This window comes from Astatotilapia calliptera, chromosome 19 (genome assembly GCF_964374335.1).
Source record: "Astatotilapia calliptera chromosome 19, fAstCal68.1, whole genome shotgun sequence".
Lineage (NCBI taxonomy): Eukaryota > Metazoa > Chordata > Actinopteri > Cichliformes > Cichlidae > Astatotilapia > Astatotilapia calliptera.
The window spans coordinates 30,484,804-30,501,111 of record NC_137440.1 but is presented as its reverse complement, the minus strand read 5'-3'; the positions used below and the strand labels follow the sequence as shown (position 1 = coordinate 30,501,111).

The 16,308-nt window shown below is 40.5% G+C and overlaps 1 protein-coding gene across 6 annotated transcripts in view; it reads right to left on the bottom strand.

Annotated features, from left to right (window-relative positions):
* ttll5 (tubulin tyrosine ligase-like family, member 5) overlaps positions 1-16,308 on the bottom strand; it is a 63,496-nt gene that overhangs the window by 39,132 nt on the left and 8,056 nt on the right. For 5 of the 6 annotated variants that reach the window (XM_080293870.1, XM_080293873.1, XM_080293872.1 and 2 more), the window contains exons 8-18: positions 16,012-16,081; positions 15,837-15,921; positions 13,832-13,933; positions 13,627-13,718; positions 13,397-13,504; positions 6,785-6,866; positions 6,382-6,443; positions 2,181-2,236; positions 1,587-1,628; positions 628-735; positions 411-502 (exon numbers count right to left, since the gene is read on the bottom strand). In XM_080293870.1, coding sequence (XP_080149996.1) covers positions 411-502; positions 628-735; positions 1,587-1,628; positions 2,181-2,236; positions 6,382-6,443; positions 6,785-6,866; positions 13,397-13,504; positions 13,627-13,718; positions 13,832-13,933; positions 15,837-15,921; positions 16,012-16,081 — 899 coding nt within the window. The remainder of the gene's footprint in view (positions 1-410; positions 503-627; positions 736-1,586; positions 1,629-2,180; positions 2,237-6,381; positions 6,444-6,784; positions 6,867-13,396; positions 13,505-13,626; positions 13,719-13,831; positions 13,934-15,836; positions 15,922-16,011; positions 16,082-16,308) is intronic. The other variant, XM_080293874.1, reaches the window with a different exon arrangement.

Here is a 16,308-nt window from a genome sequence, read left to right as displayed (position 1 = left end):
TTAACTGCACCAATAGCTCCCCAGACCGCTCAATAAAACGCTTTTAAAAATGCCACAAAATACCCTGCTGCTAACGGAGGTTTAATCATGCAACTAATCCTCATATAGGAATATAAATTTTAAGCACAATGATGGATTTCCTCTCTTAATAGGAGTTTAATAGCATTTTAATATAAAGTCACTGTGGGATCATTTTTTTTGGAACATAGACTCCAACAAGTTTCCAGTGACTCTGGAGCTATATCGTAGTTTGGTGGTTAAATTAGCAAATGCAAACAGGAGTCGCTTAGTCTGGCTTTAAGCTAAATGTCCTGCTTATCTGAGCACAGTATCAGTAATGAGTAACATTACAGACAAACTTCCCTTGCGGCCTACAAGGGATCTGTCTGTTCTTTCCTGGCTCAGATTACCCATAGAGCTCCCATGTATCCGCGGTGGGGAAGATCCTAATGAAACCTCCTCGTCTTTCATACTCTTCCTTTATGCTCCGCAGCACTCTGATCTATATTAGTGAAGGAAAGTAAAATACCATCTATTAAAAAAAAGAAGCAATGTTTATACAGAAAAAATACAGTTACACAGCCTATACTAAAAGTACTTTACACAACATCTTTATTAAGACCTTACCTCCTCAACAGTTAGGTTCAGAGTGCTGTCTCCTTGGCCATGCTTAGCTCCTCGCTTGTCCTTAAGATCCTCGGTTTCTGAGATGTTGGTTGACGTCGGCCTCTGTCGCTACAAGAAGCGGAGACGATGCAAACAGTTTTTGATAAAAACGGTGTAATATGTTTCCTCTTTTCAATCCAGTTTTGTTAAAGCAAATCAGGTGCTTCATAATCAGGATGAACAAAAGGCCGTAAGGGTAATCCACAAAAATCTATTTGTATGTTAAGTTGAAAATGTAGAAGCTACATCACAGATAACCAAAACCCCGTTCTCCTCTTTTGTCTTCGCCACAGAAATAGAGTGCTTTTGTTAAGCAGTGGCATTTCTGGTTGTCTCCCTGCTGCATGCACTACTAGGCTGTGACTGACAACTTTGGCATGCAGTTTTGGAACTCGGGCCAGATAGAGGGGCACAACCCTGCATGATCACATATAAAATTTGTCATCTGAATAGCAGGGGGATTATATTTAATTACCCTGACACGGATAGTGGGGATACAAAGGCAGCCAAAAAGTGACAAGGCTTAATCCCTCAGAAAAGGTCTCAACCGTTGCCCCTGATCAGAGTGAAGGGATAGGACAGGTTCTCTATGGGCCCCTGAAGTTCTTCAACAGCTAGTGTTTGGCTTGATTTAGGTGTGCCTGAAGCATCGGGAAGAAAGTTTTTCGACTCATTACGCAAAGTAGCGCATTGCGGCTTGTTAAGTGCTTTTGCTAACGAAGCTTTGACTAAAAATGCAGCATTAAGGATTTATATAAGCCATCTGTCTGTCCCTGTGAAAAATTGCTTTAGCCACATAATCAAATAAGCAAAAAGCAGCAAGCGATTTCTTACCGGTAATGAAACAGGCATCAGGGAATTGCAAAGGGACAAAGCAAAGGAAGATTAATACGTCTGAGTCAACAAAAAAAAAAGCTTACCACTCTGCTGTGTGTAGTGGCTGGATGTGCAGAAAAAAGTTTCTAAGAGGAAATGGGTGAACACACTGCATCAGCATTGAGCCTGTATCAAGGCACATACAGACAACATCCAAACCACATCAACATACAACAATGAAACATTGTTACTTTATGTCTAAACAGGCCTTTTACACAATATAAGGTGGAGCAGAAATCTGTCTGATTTAGTAATATCCCTCCAGCAGGTCCTTTGCCAGATCTTAGTGCAGTAGTCGAGTGGAGGTAGCCAAGTGTATTAGCTGTTGTGGCATCATTAGGCAACAAGGCCTAGAGAGAGCATTAGTCACTTGATTAGAAATGATAAAACAATAAGCCACTGAGAGTGTAGCACTTACAAACTGAGGTCACTCAAACACTGTAATTGCATTAGCAGTTGTTTTGCATTACAGTGAGTTTTCCATTAGGGTAAGAGAAGAGCTCAGTGGCAGTGGCAGGAATGTAGTGTAACTACAGAGACATGAAGACAAGAATGGGAATGTTTCACAAGGAAGGGTGAATGAGTGCAATGCTTGGCTTGACGGTTGTGTTCGCATGTGTGCTGGTGTCCACCACTACCTGTGTTCTTTGGTCAGAGCGAGGCTGTCTCGACAGGGGGTCCTGACACACAAAGCCTGCAGGGATACAGAAGAGCCATAAAGGGGCATGTTTATGACATCAGGTCTTAAATATGTTACATTCCCATGACCTTCATGTATTGCATCAACTTCTTAATGTTTGTGCAAGAAACCAATGTGGAGCATAGAGCGACAGAAAGGCAATAAATTAAACAATATCATGCTATATCAAATACATGAATTTTTTAAAAATACATTTAGGTCAGAAAGAAGTGTTTCAAAATAGGGACCCACTGCAGCATAATGCAACCCAGGCCCCTGATGCTGAATGGGTTTGTTTCTTAAGCTACAGTCACACTATAGAAAACAGTAGTTGGAGATCACTGTACAACTAAAATTACTGCGACTATATGCAAGGAACTTGCAATATTGTTGCCTTTGAAATGCCTGCTTTGAAGATGGGGAGTTGGTCTGTGACTACTCGCAGACAGTTGAAAACTTTGGTGCATCAAGATGAGTTAGAAGAGTTAGTCCCTTATGACTTTACAACTGAACAGGGTTAGGTTGACAATTGCATGCAATGTGTTTGGGATAAATTGGTAATTAAATGTGAGGAATTAGGAAAAATCAGCTATTTAACAGCAAATTGGCAAAGATGCTCAGCTGCCTTGCTTTTACATAGGAATATAACTACTTTAAAAAAAGTTGGCAACAAGTTGAGCCAAGTCTCCTGCAGATGAATTCTGCTCATCAGTGCAGACTGATTCATAGTGATCGCAAGAACTGGCATTCAGTCTGTTTTTGTTTATAAATTAAACATTATTATTTTCAAACCTTTCAAACCTGGTACAAGGTTACTGGGGCCACACCCTTGAGGCCCCAGTAACCTTGGGGCCACACCCTTGAGGAAGCATGGAAGTGCTTGGTGGCTAAACTTTAGTCCATTCGGCCCATTCGGACAAAGCCCAAAGAGGCAACATGTGCCCACCTTCTTTTGGGTTCACCACCTGCAGAAGGCACTACAGGGTTCAGGTGCAATGTATGGTGGGTGGGTGACTTTCAAGGGTGGAGGCCTCGGCAGTCTGATCTCTAGCTGGTGAAATAAGCTCTTTGGACATGGAACGCCACCTCTCTGATGGGGAAAGAGCCTGAGCTAATGTGTGAAGTTGAAAGATACCCACTAGATATAATTGGGCTCACCTGAACACACACATTGGGTCTAGAACCCATCTATGGGACTCTGCTCCAATCTGGAGTTTCCCTCGAGGAGAGGCAGCAGGTAGGGGCACTAGTATCCCCCCAGGTCCCTGCCTATATGCTGGGGTTTTCCCTGGTGGACAAAACAGTTACTTTCCACCATGTGTTTAGGTTAAGGATAGGAAACTGAATGTCATTTACACTTCTTGCAGATAATGGGTGTGGTGCTCAAGGGTGGGGACTCCATTTTCCTCCTGGGAGAATGTGGCTGTATTGGCTTCATCAGGTGGTGGCCTCTAGATTGCACTGGAGTAGGTTGGAGCTGAGTGTGAAGCGGCAGAAATGTGAATTGGCACCCCAAGTCTGAATCCACGGTTCTCAGCAGGAAAAGGGTGGTGTGCCAACTCCAGGTCAAGAACAAGATGCTGCCCCAAATGGAGGAGTTTAATACCTTTGGATCTTGTTCACGAGTGATGGGAAAGAGACGTGACAGTAAAGGGACCAAAAGAAAAAGACCGTGGATACAACAGTGTAAATGAGCTTCTGGCTAAAGATGAATGGGCTCTACCTTAGTGAATTCAGTCATTTACTGTAGGAGGGATTCAGAGTAGAGCCATTACTCCTCCACATCGAAAGGAGGTTCGGACATCTGTTCGGACAGGCACCCCTTGGGCGCCTCCTGTGCAAGGTCTTCTGGGCATGTACTACCATGAGGAGCCCCAGTCTTAGCAAGACGTTCCCACCCTGTCTAAAAGATTTAAATCTAGAATCTTTTGTTTATTGATTCCCACATTCCTTCATAGCTAACTAGTTGTCACAGTGACCTTTTAAATAAATAGATTTATGTTCTATCTTGCTCTCACACTTTGGGTGAATTAAATCTATTGACAGCTTAGAGCTCTGGGCTATTTATTCTACCTCATCCAAGCCGTCAGGTAAGTTTCAGGCCCCCACCATGCTCTTGCCTAAACACGGCAATTATTACAAACACTGGTGACAGAGAACTGACAGCTACACGCAAGCAGAAAATTAATGCAAATGGAATGCTGTCATTATTTACAGGTCTGGGAGGCAGCCCAAGTGTTATCAGCCAACAGCGACTTAGTTTGTTTGGTACATAATAGATGTGCTATGTTTTACATGCCACCGCTTATTTTCCCCAGACGCGCAGTAACGTCTCCGTCCAAAGATAACTGGCAATTTATGATTCTACCCTTTCATTTAATGAGCCAGTGGAGAGGGTTTCAAGCCACAGTATGGCCTAGGGTTAAGACGCACATGCACATGTGTGCACACATTCACTCACATGGGCGTAATCACCACTCCTTTAATATCATTAGGCTGTGACCACAGATAGACTTAATGGTTCGGTGCCATTTTAGATGGACGCCTGCTAATCAGTATGCTCTGTGTAAAATATAACTGGTAACAAGGATAAAGAAGAGTATTAAGTAAAGTTAAATAATCAAGATCTTTTTCCCCACGTATACGGATTTATTTTGTATCTACAAAGAAAAGGATAAAGTCTAAAACTATGTGGGCTCCTATAGTTTCATATCTGAAGTCTTCATCTACATGAGAATTTATAATTAAGAAGGGAGGAAACATAACAAAGACACAGTATCTCTCTTTCCCTGCAGCAAACATTAAAAAACAATGTTGATCTCTGCCTTGGGCCAGGCTTAATGACCACAAAAAGTAGGCTTACGTTAACGTTTTTTGTCTGCAAGTCATTTAATGTCAATTAATGAAAGCTACGATTTGTTCTTTCAACAGTGGAGCGCCCATTAGGAAGCCATACAGCTATTTTTGGCACTTTGCAAAACTCAACTCGTGGAATGCAGGAAAACATTAAGCATTAAACAATAGTCGACTGTCTCCACTTAAAACCTGCTGGTTAAAAGAAGCAACTAGCAGTTATGGCTTTTAGTGACACTAGCACAGAAAAAAAGCATACTTGCAGCACTTTTCGTTTCATGTTAGCCTCGCCAAAATAATGTCTTTTCCCCAAATATATACTTGTGCAATAAATGCTCACTGAATGATCTCTTAATTGTGCCTAAGTATTTTTCCATCCAGAGCTTAAGCATGAGTAATGCAAAATTTAACCTTAAAGAACATCTAAATCTTCAGTTCAATTTGTTTATAGGCTCTGACTCCTTGTTACTCAACAGTTAATCTAGCTTCATTCTGCGTTGCGATTTGTATATTGATGGCTTACTGTAGGTGTGGAATGTCAGCGTTATAGTATTTTTAAGATTCATACTGATACGATATTTGGTGATTTAAAAATTCAATACATTGAAAGATATGTTTTTTTCTTTTAGAGACATAAAACATCAACAGACTTCGCTAATATTTTATGTGTAGTTATTTATAAGTCCTTATTAGGATAATATGAAAAGGCAATAAAAAAATAATCTTGTTTTGTTGTCACAAGTTGTGAATTATAACAACTATTCTTTTTGACTTTAGTCAGATCCATGCCTACAAAGTTCCAAAAAGGCTCCCGTAATTGCCCTTTTAACATTGTTAACATGTACCAATGCAACTGTTTGCTTTAAACCTGACATCTGTTAATGTTTACTTTTCCCCCATAACTTTTAATGTCGATATTCTCCCAAGATTTGTCCTTTGATTTTTATTTAGTGGCTGATAATATGGAGATACAGACATGTAAATGGACTGGTACTTATATAGCTCTTTTCTATTTAAGCACTCAAAGTGTTTTCTCACTACAAGCCCCATTCACCAATACCTGTACACATTCTTACAAGGGCTTTTATCTATGCCTAAGCCTAAGCACTTGCTTCCTAATAGTCAAACACCAATGTGTGAGGTATCAGGGCCTGAGGCTACTTTAATTCACCAGCATTTCCTATGCAAGTCTACATCAAGCTCAAAGTGCACATTTTAAATGAAGTGATTGTCTATAAAGTCCACCCACTTGTGCAAAACTGTGGAATTAAATATAAGCTGCATTCATTCCTGCCGGATGCACTCACCCACAAGTGAAAACATGTCTGCAATCATGCTGGCCTTTATCTTTAAATCCAAGGGAGCATCACTGTAAATAAGCAGATTTCACAAACAAAAACATTATTGGCATATAATGTCAGACTAAAATGCTCATCAGTTGAGTGCCTTCAACATGGCACTGAAATTAGGAACATTTTACAACCTTGAGATGATTAAAAAAAAAACACCTACAGCTTTACATTTTACATGGAGAACTACTGCTCAAGAGCACTTTAAAATAATAAAAGAAAGGCTGGCTCCTTTGAAGCAAACTATAATAAAGAAATGAGGGGTGTCTCAATACTTTTGCAAAGTACTGCGTGTTTTGGAAAAGAGATCCTCCTGAAATAACAAATGACAACAATTTAATACAGTAATTGAGTCACTCACCAGGCTAGGGAGGGAGAAAGGTTCACCTCTAACAACCAGGGTTTGAGGTTGGAGTCAATGAGCACATCAAAACCATACAGTTCTATAGAGGGAAACACAAAATGAATCAAAAGGTTTTACTGCAGACAAAGAAGTCAGCAGAAACAGGATTACTAAAAAAAAAAAGAAAAAATCTCCCAGATCTGCTCAGTTAAAGGATGAAGGATATCAAAGTCAGAAGCACTTCCAGAGTTCTGTCATAACCTCATTATGTGGCATCTGGCAACATGGCCCATGACTTTCTGCTATTGATTACACGCATGTTATATACCCAATCATTCAAGAAAGAAACATTTACCAGTGCCTGCTACTGAGGGACTGGCTCAAATGCTTTAACCAAGCATATATATACACATCTCTCATGAAGATTCTTACATAAGATGGTGGCTCAAAAACAAACTGTCCAGCAAATAATTTTGGTTGAGAAGGTTAAAGTCAAATGTACATAGTTTCATTAGATATTACCTAGAAGGACACTGCCCTAATGGTCACCAGAAAGAGTTCCAGCACCATCATAAGTTAGTATCTTTTTAACTTGGAAAATAAATTCAGATACTAAACTGGGACCATGACTTACAGTGGCAAAATCTAGGGAATTAGAAAGCCTTAGACAATATATTATTATAGTATATATTTCACCCCAGTTATAGCTGAGCACTGAGTGACACAATAAAAAAGTGGTCAGGCAGTTCCCCATGTAAAAATTAATCCACTCTACTCCAATTTTCTCTCCTGTTTCACTGACTGATATATAGCTCACAGTGGCAGAGTTGCCCTATGTGCCATATGAAAGCTCTCACACTGTTCTGGGGAGTGTCACCCAATAAGCCAACGAGCCATCGGCCCCAGCAGCAGCGTGCAGGGAAACCGCAGTATTTTACAGGGATAGCGTGAAGCCCAGCCAAAGAGGCAGAGAAAAAATCCCTCTAATGGCACTTCAAAAGAACAGGCTATGTTGAGAATAGGCCTGGGTGGCTGGAGGTTTCAAAGCTGCTGTAAGCAGCACTGTTTGTTCTAACATCTCAGGTCAATGCCAGTGTTAAGCACACAAAAGCCAGCATGACAGCCACCAGTGGCCCCAGCTTTACACTCAGTATCACATTGATAAAACAGAGCAGATCAAGTTTAAAAGGATGAGTAAATGTAATTATGTGATGTTGTATATAGTTAAAAACTCATGAAGTTAACCATTAAACAAACCATGAGTTGTATGAGATGTGTATAGTATGTACACTGGAGCATGTCTAAATAACTTGCAGATGTTGGAACAAAAAATAAAATCCTGGAGGCAGATGTCAAGTAAAACTGCTTGATATTCATCAGAAATGGTCAAGAAGTTTTGTTCAGTTTGGTAAAAAATGCGGGTCTCCATTTATTACTTTCAATTCATTTTAGAATGAAATGCATTTTGTATCTGAGGACAGATGTTACATTTCCTTTCTGTGAGTGACAAATGGGTTATAGGAGCATATGCTTATAAAAGGTTATATGGATTTCGTTATATGGCGAAAACATGACTCATACAAACATGTCTGTTTGGTGTATGTAATTTATAGGCTATCCGCATGCAATGTAAAGCTGTCTGCTCATTCGTGTTTGAATGAATAAACTGTTTCTGTTGAAAAGAAATGCAACAGCCATGCAGTTTTTGTAAGAAACAAATCTGCTCTGGACCAACAGAGAAAATATGTTGAACTGAAATTGTGGCATAGGGTTCTTGTTTGCTGTAAATAAAATTATTTTCAACATTAAAGGAACAGTGTTTAAAATCTCTCCACTAGGTGTTAATAGATTTCAGATTGCAGTCAACTGAATACTGAATTCTCTTTTATTATGGTGCGTTGCTGAATAAGTCGGAAGTTCCCATTCAGAGATTTTTTGTGAAACGCCCCCTCAACTCGGACTGAAACTTGAAAAATCAGAACAAATCGACATACCCCAACTTAGTAATCCAAGAAGGTGGTGCTGAATTTAAATGTTTGTAAAATTGTGAATTTTTAATCTGTACTTCCACTGCTAAATAAGCCATACACAGAACTGATCAGGCTCGATACATGAATGTGTTTTTTAAGTGCAAAAAATAAGTATGCTGTATTTCTAGTGATACCTAAATGACTCTTCCTTGCCAAGAACCAAAACAAATCCTGTTTCTCCTAGCTTTTTCTGGAAGATCCTAACTTGGGAGTGTTCCGAGGTATCTGGAACGCGGCATTACCTGTCTTATTTCAATTCATAATCCCAGATATAGTGGCTGTTGTAGGACAAACAACTCTGGCTGTTGTTCATGTGTAGTGAGTATAGGCGGTCAGTCCTCTGTTTACCTCAGCTGTCTACATGCTTTGTGTCCACATCGATCAACACTGGAGAAGGCTGAAAAGGTCTGATAGAACTCGATGAGTCAGTAAAGCTCACTTCTGTCTACTGACAGCGATACTATAAGTTGTTGAGAATATCCTGAATAGCTAGTGACTGATCTCTCGCCACATAAATAAAATTTGATTAGACGGAACATCGATGTCCATCTCAGCCACTTTATTCGAGATGATGGGCAACATGTTGAAATCCACACACTGGCACCTGCTCCTATATATTTTTAGTGGATTAATTCTTTACATTCATGAGAATGTATCAGTTTGCTAGAAGATTTAGTTGCACATTAATCTATGTATATTAATGAGTCCAACATTCTTTTTTCTATTAAATAACAAAGAATGACTTACTGTACCTTTGAATGAGTTTGTTAAATGTAATTTTTTCAGGACACACCTTGAGAACATTTCTTTACATCAGGGAAGCACAATATCACTGGGTCACTGTATATCACATGCACTGAGAGCTGAACTTATGGTAGTGTCATAGGGTCCAAATTGGTGAAAGTGCAAACACTATTTTCGTGATGGAAATGAGCAAAGTCTGCCTTACGCCCACAAGCCAAAAGCTGCAACATAAGCTGCCACTGCCATCTTTACCTTCTTTAACTTCTGCGGATGGACGGGACCCCCACTGCTAAGCAGTGCTCACTTAGCAAAGCATTTTATTTTCCACTTGCTAGCTTTATACCATTCAATCCATTTTATAGGAAGATGGGGAGAGAGTGTGTGTATCATAAAGCTTATAGACAAGAGCGCTGGAATAAAATGGCTTAGCTTACGCTCTCACTTCAGTGGCACCACAACAACAGGGAGAAAAAACAACAACAACAAAAGAAAAAAAACAGGAGGTGTTACACCACCTCACCGTCCCCCCCGACATGCAGGCTCCATGTGTCACAAATTTTCCCCCAATTAGTAGCAGACGCCATTCCTTCCCTGTGAGCCTGTCGAAGCGCTCACTGTTAGGCACGTTTGTTCTGCGGCTCGACCGCTGCCAGGGGAACACTTTTAAATGTGCCCACAGAGAGCCCACAACAAGCATCACAGACAAGCAGACGAGAGGCAGCGAACATCCACATCACACCCATTAAAGAGGGAGGGAGAGAATAAATATGACAGAGAAAAGGGATGATGAAGAGTTTTTTGAGGGGTTTTTTTGGTGTGCTTTCTTTTTTGTTATTGGATGGGCGCTGCTGGAAAATTCACCACAACAGACAAATGCCCAAAAACAATGATCTCCCCCACCCTGCCCATGCAGCTTGTTGGTCCACAATAACAACATCAACATAAAGTATTTCCTTCATGTGTGTTCTTTTCACAGCAAGGACAATTAAATTCAGAAATAAATTAATGGCGCTGAACTGTTTCACTGCTGTCGCAAGGAGCTTAACAGGCACGCCTCAGAGCCACAATCGAGAAAACACTCCCAGGACAACAAATTAAGTCGCTGTTAACACTCTATAGCGTTATTGTGATAGTGGGACCCAAAACCATTAATCATTCTCGAAAACACTCAGTTACACAGCAGCTGCACTGTCATCATAGGAACACAAACACTGTGCCGCAGTGAAGTGTGGGAGTATCTGACAAATGTAAGACAGGCAGAGTGGTTCGCAGACGGGAGATCCAACCACACTCAGCACTTAATGAGGGACGTTCAGTGAAACATAGGACCAGTAAGTGGAATGTTTTGTGTGTAATAAAATAGGCCTTTGGCTTGGCTAATCAGATCTTAGTCAAAACATCTCATAATCAGCATCTCTCAGCAAAAAACCCTGTCCATTAATCACACAGCAGCGGTAAAGAGCTGCATGGGTGGCATTTTCTCTCCACGGACACACACTCACACACACACACACTTACACCCACTCCTTACAATGTAAAACGAAAAAACTGCTGTTTTTATTTCTTCCCACATGAGACATTACGGAGCTATAAAAAGATTTTGTTACAGTATGTGCATTTAGACACACCGTGCAATTCAAGCAAAGGGAAGAAATCCAATTGGAAAACAATAAACATTGTATTAAAGCCATTAATGGACATTAAAATGGCAGGGAACAATTTGCAGTAAATTAAGATTATAATGTGCTTTATGGTCTCGCATGGCTCCCTTCCAGACAAGCAACAGACTGTATTAAAACTCTAAACAATGGCTGCTTTTATCAGCACGTTCATTGAGCTAACACACATGCATTTGTTGCCACGCATTCTGACGCTTTACCTGTTTACTATTACAGGCATGCCAGGAAGAAGGCTGAGGATAGTGGTGGCTGTGAAGTGGGAAAATATAGTAAGGATAAGTGAAAGAGGAGAAGCAAAGGAGCTGACAGTGGCTGAGTGAACATGACTCCCAGGTGGTTAGGGTGGGTTTTTATTTCAGGGACAAGAAAAAGAAGCCCACAAAGATATCGGACTGGACTGCCTGAAGCTTAGACAGCTTTAAGCTTGTATGTTTGGAAAACACATGGTTTATACTGGTTTCTACATGTTCCTGTGTTCATAATGTATGCACATACACACAGAGAGCAACATGACCACACTGGGAGAGACAGATCAACAGAGAAAGGATGAGGGTGGTCTACTGTCTATCTTTGGAAATATAATCCTGTAAATAGACTATGAATGCTGTAATTAACTTGCTTGAGGCTATCTAAGACAACAAAACTGCACTAAATTCAACAGTAAACTGATACGGATGAAGTACGATAATGGCCATGCTCACAACAGACTCCAGAGTATTATGGGTCCTAATCAAAAGGTGCAGTACCTAATTGTTATTGTTCAGTCCAGCTACTGTATACATGAAGCAGACTTGGGTTTCTGCAATATTAATGTAAACACCTCTTACCACTTGTTCACCTTTAGTTCAGTTTCAAAGCAGGCTATGAACAAAACAATATAAAACAGGAACACATTCTTACTCGTCTACAGGTTGGTGCAAGATCAGATTCAGTTGCTAGTGTGCTGTTTGCATGCATCTGTGGAGCATTTTTGTGAATGCATTTAAAAAAAAAAAAAACAATACACAAAAACAGAATACAAGCACTGACAAAAATAATGAATGAGAACAGAAGCAAACCTGTTTATCCATTCTTGTTTTTCACCCCTTCTCTCCAAAAATATGTCATCGCGTTGTATACAGTGTCTCTCAGGTATGTATGAAAGCCAGGTTGAGGCTTGGTAAGTAAATACCTGCATGGTCACCTTTACACCCTGGGTTAATGTGTGTTTTCTCAACCTTGCAGTGATGCTCAGGGTGCAGATAGCATCTTTATGCAGGCGAATGTCTGATGGTTATATTTTGCTGATATGCATCCAGTACAGCCCAAACAACCGCCCATCGTAGGACTATTACGTCTAAGAGGCCTGTCACAACTGTGGAGTCCTTTATTTTTCTAACGACTGAGAGGTGAGGAGAATGTGAGCATGAAAGGGCGAATTATAAACATAACGCGGCAGAAGAAGCAGCAAGAGAAAAGGGGGGGAGAGAGTGAAAAAGAGGCAGTGGTGCTGAGAGAAGCTAGGCCAGCGTACTCGCTTTCAAACCCAAAATCTCAGAAAGGCTGCCAGACACGAAGAAAGAGCGCAGACAATTAGTGCCAACACTAACATGGGTAATGGCTCCAAAATGGAGTTCACACGAGCCCACTGCAAGGCAAGACTAGCCAAGAAAACAGTCAGTCTAAATCAGGCTGAATGGCAACAGAGGAGAGGAAGCAAATTCCTGCTTCAGTCAACAGGCCGTCCACGACCCGGCAGCCAGTCAGAGGGCAGCAAACATGCAGGAAGGTTCCACACTGAGGAATGAATGTCTACAACTTCAGCACGGTTCAGTGGACAAATAGTATGGAGGAGCTGCTGGACAATGAATCTGAAGCTGAAGAGAAATGTGAGGGGTGTGGTAATATGTATGACTAAGTATGTGTGAGTGCTTCTGCACCGTGAGCAAAAAGAGAGATTTTCTTTCCCCCCGGAGTTCAAATTTCATTCAAAAGAAATTCTTGAGGAGCCACATTTGTGCTGATGGCCTTCACATTCAGACTAGTCTTTCAGAATTTTAGCAAATTCTTTTGGAAACGCAGCTGGATCCCATAATTCACAGTGGCTGTAGCAGGTGTAAGCATATTTTGGGGGACTAGATTGTTTTAACTGTGGCTGGGGAAAAAAGACAGTTTTAAGAAGAATAGGAAATGATTACCAAAGCAGTTTGTCTTGTGAGGAACAAATGTCTTGCAGGCGGTGGCTATCTGTAGCTCAGCGCTCAGTACAGCTTTGACGATGAGGTCCTCAACTTGCTTCATCAGCGCTGCGACAGAAACATCAAAGGAAAATAAGATATTTTAAAAAAGAAAACAGATTGAAAAGTTACTTCTGTCGTCATTGCATGGATATTAAAAATGAAAAGAACAAGGTGAAGGTCTAACTCACATGTGGTGTCCTTCCCCTCCTGCTTCAAATACCTCAGCACTGCACTCATACTCCATTTGTTCCCATAATCCTCAACTTCGGGGTCATCGCAACTGAAAAGAAAGAAATGAGCTTCAAACACTCCAGCCGTAATAAATGGATGAGTCAGAGGGGGAGCCTTCCCGTAACAGCACCGCGTTGTATTTTGATCACTGAAGGGACTTACCTGACATAATCGCTGCTCTTTTTGTTCACGCTGTAGTTGGTGAGGTGCATGAATGTGTTCTTGATGTTCTTTGAAGTCCTGTCATACTTAACTGTGGCAAATCTGTGAAGGAGCAGGGTTTATTTACACAAGAGGAAAAAGGGGGGGGAAAAATCCTTCTACGTAATCCAACTATTCCCCTACATATCCATGTGCCGTAACATCCACATTTGTAAGACACTTGACTATAAATAATAAGGGCACTTGGGAAAGAGATTAGTTTCTGGCAGTGTTTGAGAGGAGTGGATGCCACATGTGCAATAATGAGAATTCCTTTGGCACACACCATGTACCTGAATACCAACACATGTGAAGGAATGTCAGGAGATAAAAGTGGGATTCAAGATTCGGCCATGATTTACTGAAAACAGTTGATAATGAAGCCAGCAAATAAGAGGGAAGTGGCACTGTGTTTCCAGCATGAGCACGCACCTCTATCAGAGCGAGGTGAGGAGCCAGTCATTCTATAAATCATCAACCCTCTCCTGACCCAACCGTGTCTGACAATAGCCTTTCTTTGTTAAAGAAATTATTATTGCTCTGAACACCCAGGCCTAATAACTCGAGCGCAATTACATAAAGTCGTGATAGATATGAGCTTTGAACAATGTCACAATCAGCAAACATTTGATTAGCACATCCTACAAGTGAAACAATAGAGCGCTTTGTTTTAAAGTGGCCAAAGCCACACGCTCCACACAGGCAGTCTGCAAAGTTTAGGATGCCCTCTTGTGGGTGCTAAAGGAAGATGAATGTAGTGTTTCACAAAGTCCCGCTGGATCCATAATAATAAACAAGACTTTCCTTAACAACACGCAACGTGGCACAAAAACCTAATATAACGTGACACATATAAACAGGAAGTTTCATGTTGGTTAACCACTTATCTAAATTAGGGGAGCCTATTCAAACTGTCAGAAGCCAAGAGGACAGCTCGCTAGTCCTTCACAGGGCTGACAGAGTGAGAGGCAAGGACAATCTCACATCACTGAATTTTAAATTGATAACTGGTGGTTTTAGAAGAGAGAAAGAACTTATATTTAGTAAAAGAATGTGTTGAGTGGACATGAAGATGATGGTGACTTATTGTTCTATCTATGCCATCCAGCCAGAACTGACCAACTAGAAAGTCAAATACAACCCTATGGATGACTCTGAGAAGTGTGTGAACTGCAGTTGAAGTGTGTCAATCAAATGCATCGTGATGTGGCGACGCCAGCAACAGCAAACAACACAGAGTGGAAATGTAGGTGTTGAATCATAAAGACGTAACATACTGTTATTTTTCAGTTGCAAAAAAATAAAAGTGAAGACTTTGATCATCATCTCATCAAGTTAAGGTGACTTCTACATAAGAAGCATTGTGAGTGCCTCCTAAGTGAGGTGTCTTGGGGTATACCGGTAGGAGAACCTGGGGCAGACCCAGGACACACTTAAAAGAATTTGTCTCTCAGCTAAATCAGGAACACTTTGGTAACACAGCCCAGAAGAGCTGAGGAAGTGGCTGGAGAAAGGGAAGTCTATATATATTTGTTTAATATATTTGTTTAAATTAAGATAAGATAAGATAAGATAAGATAGAACTTTATTAATCCCTCGGGTGGGTTCCTCTGGGAAATTCGACTTCCAAAAAAAAGCACAGCAACGACCGAAGTTACAGTTACAGAATTGTTATATATATATATATATATATATACACACACACACACACACACACACACACATATATAAATACAGAGACAAATATAAATAAAATATACAAAGGGGATAAATAGAATAAATAGGAATAAAAAATAAAAAATAAAAAATAAAATTACCGTCTCTATCAGCTAAAAGCAGATAAACAGCAAGATGTATGGCTGTATGGATGGATGGATACCAAAAAGACAACATAAAATCTTATGTAAAAGCACCAGGAGATAGCTTCTATTGTATTAGTCACCATTTCAAAGGTAAAAACACTCACCTAGCCAAGCCTTCCTCATACACATAGATGAGGAGAGGATCGTAAGACGTTACCAACACGTACAAACGAACGTCAAACTTGAACCCTGTAAAAACAACAATTAGATTAAGTCATAAAATTGTTCAGTGCAAATCTGTCAAAAGAAAATAGCAAAAATATAACTGTAACAACTCACCATCAATGAGTAGCGGGTTATTAATATAGCGAGACACCAAAATGTTTTCAGTCATGGAAATCTGATTTGGCTGTAGATGAGAAGCAGGACGCACAAAAGAAGATATGATGAACACAGAAGAAAATGCGGGCAGTATTTTATCACAAGTTTAAAGCTACAACACCACGAATGATTCATATAGAACTGCATTAAATACTCAAGTTCATTGGGCTGACGAGACGCTGCAGTGAACCATAAACATCAAAGGATAATAAGATGAAGAAAAGTTTCAGTGACGCTGGTCATAGCGGGTCAAGC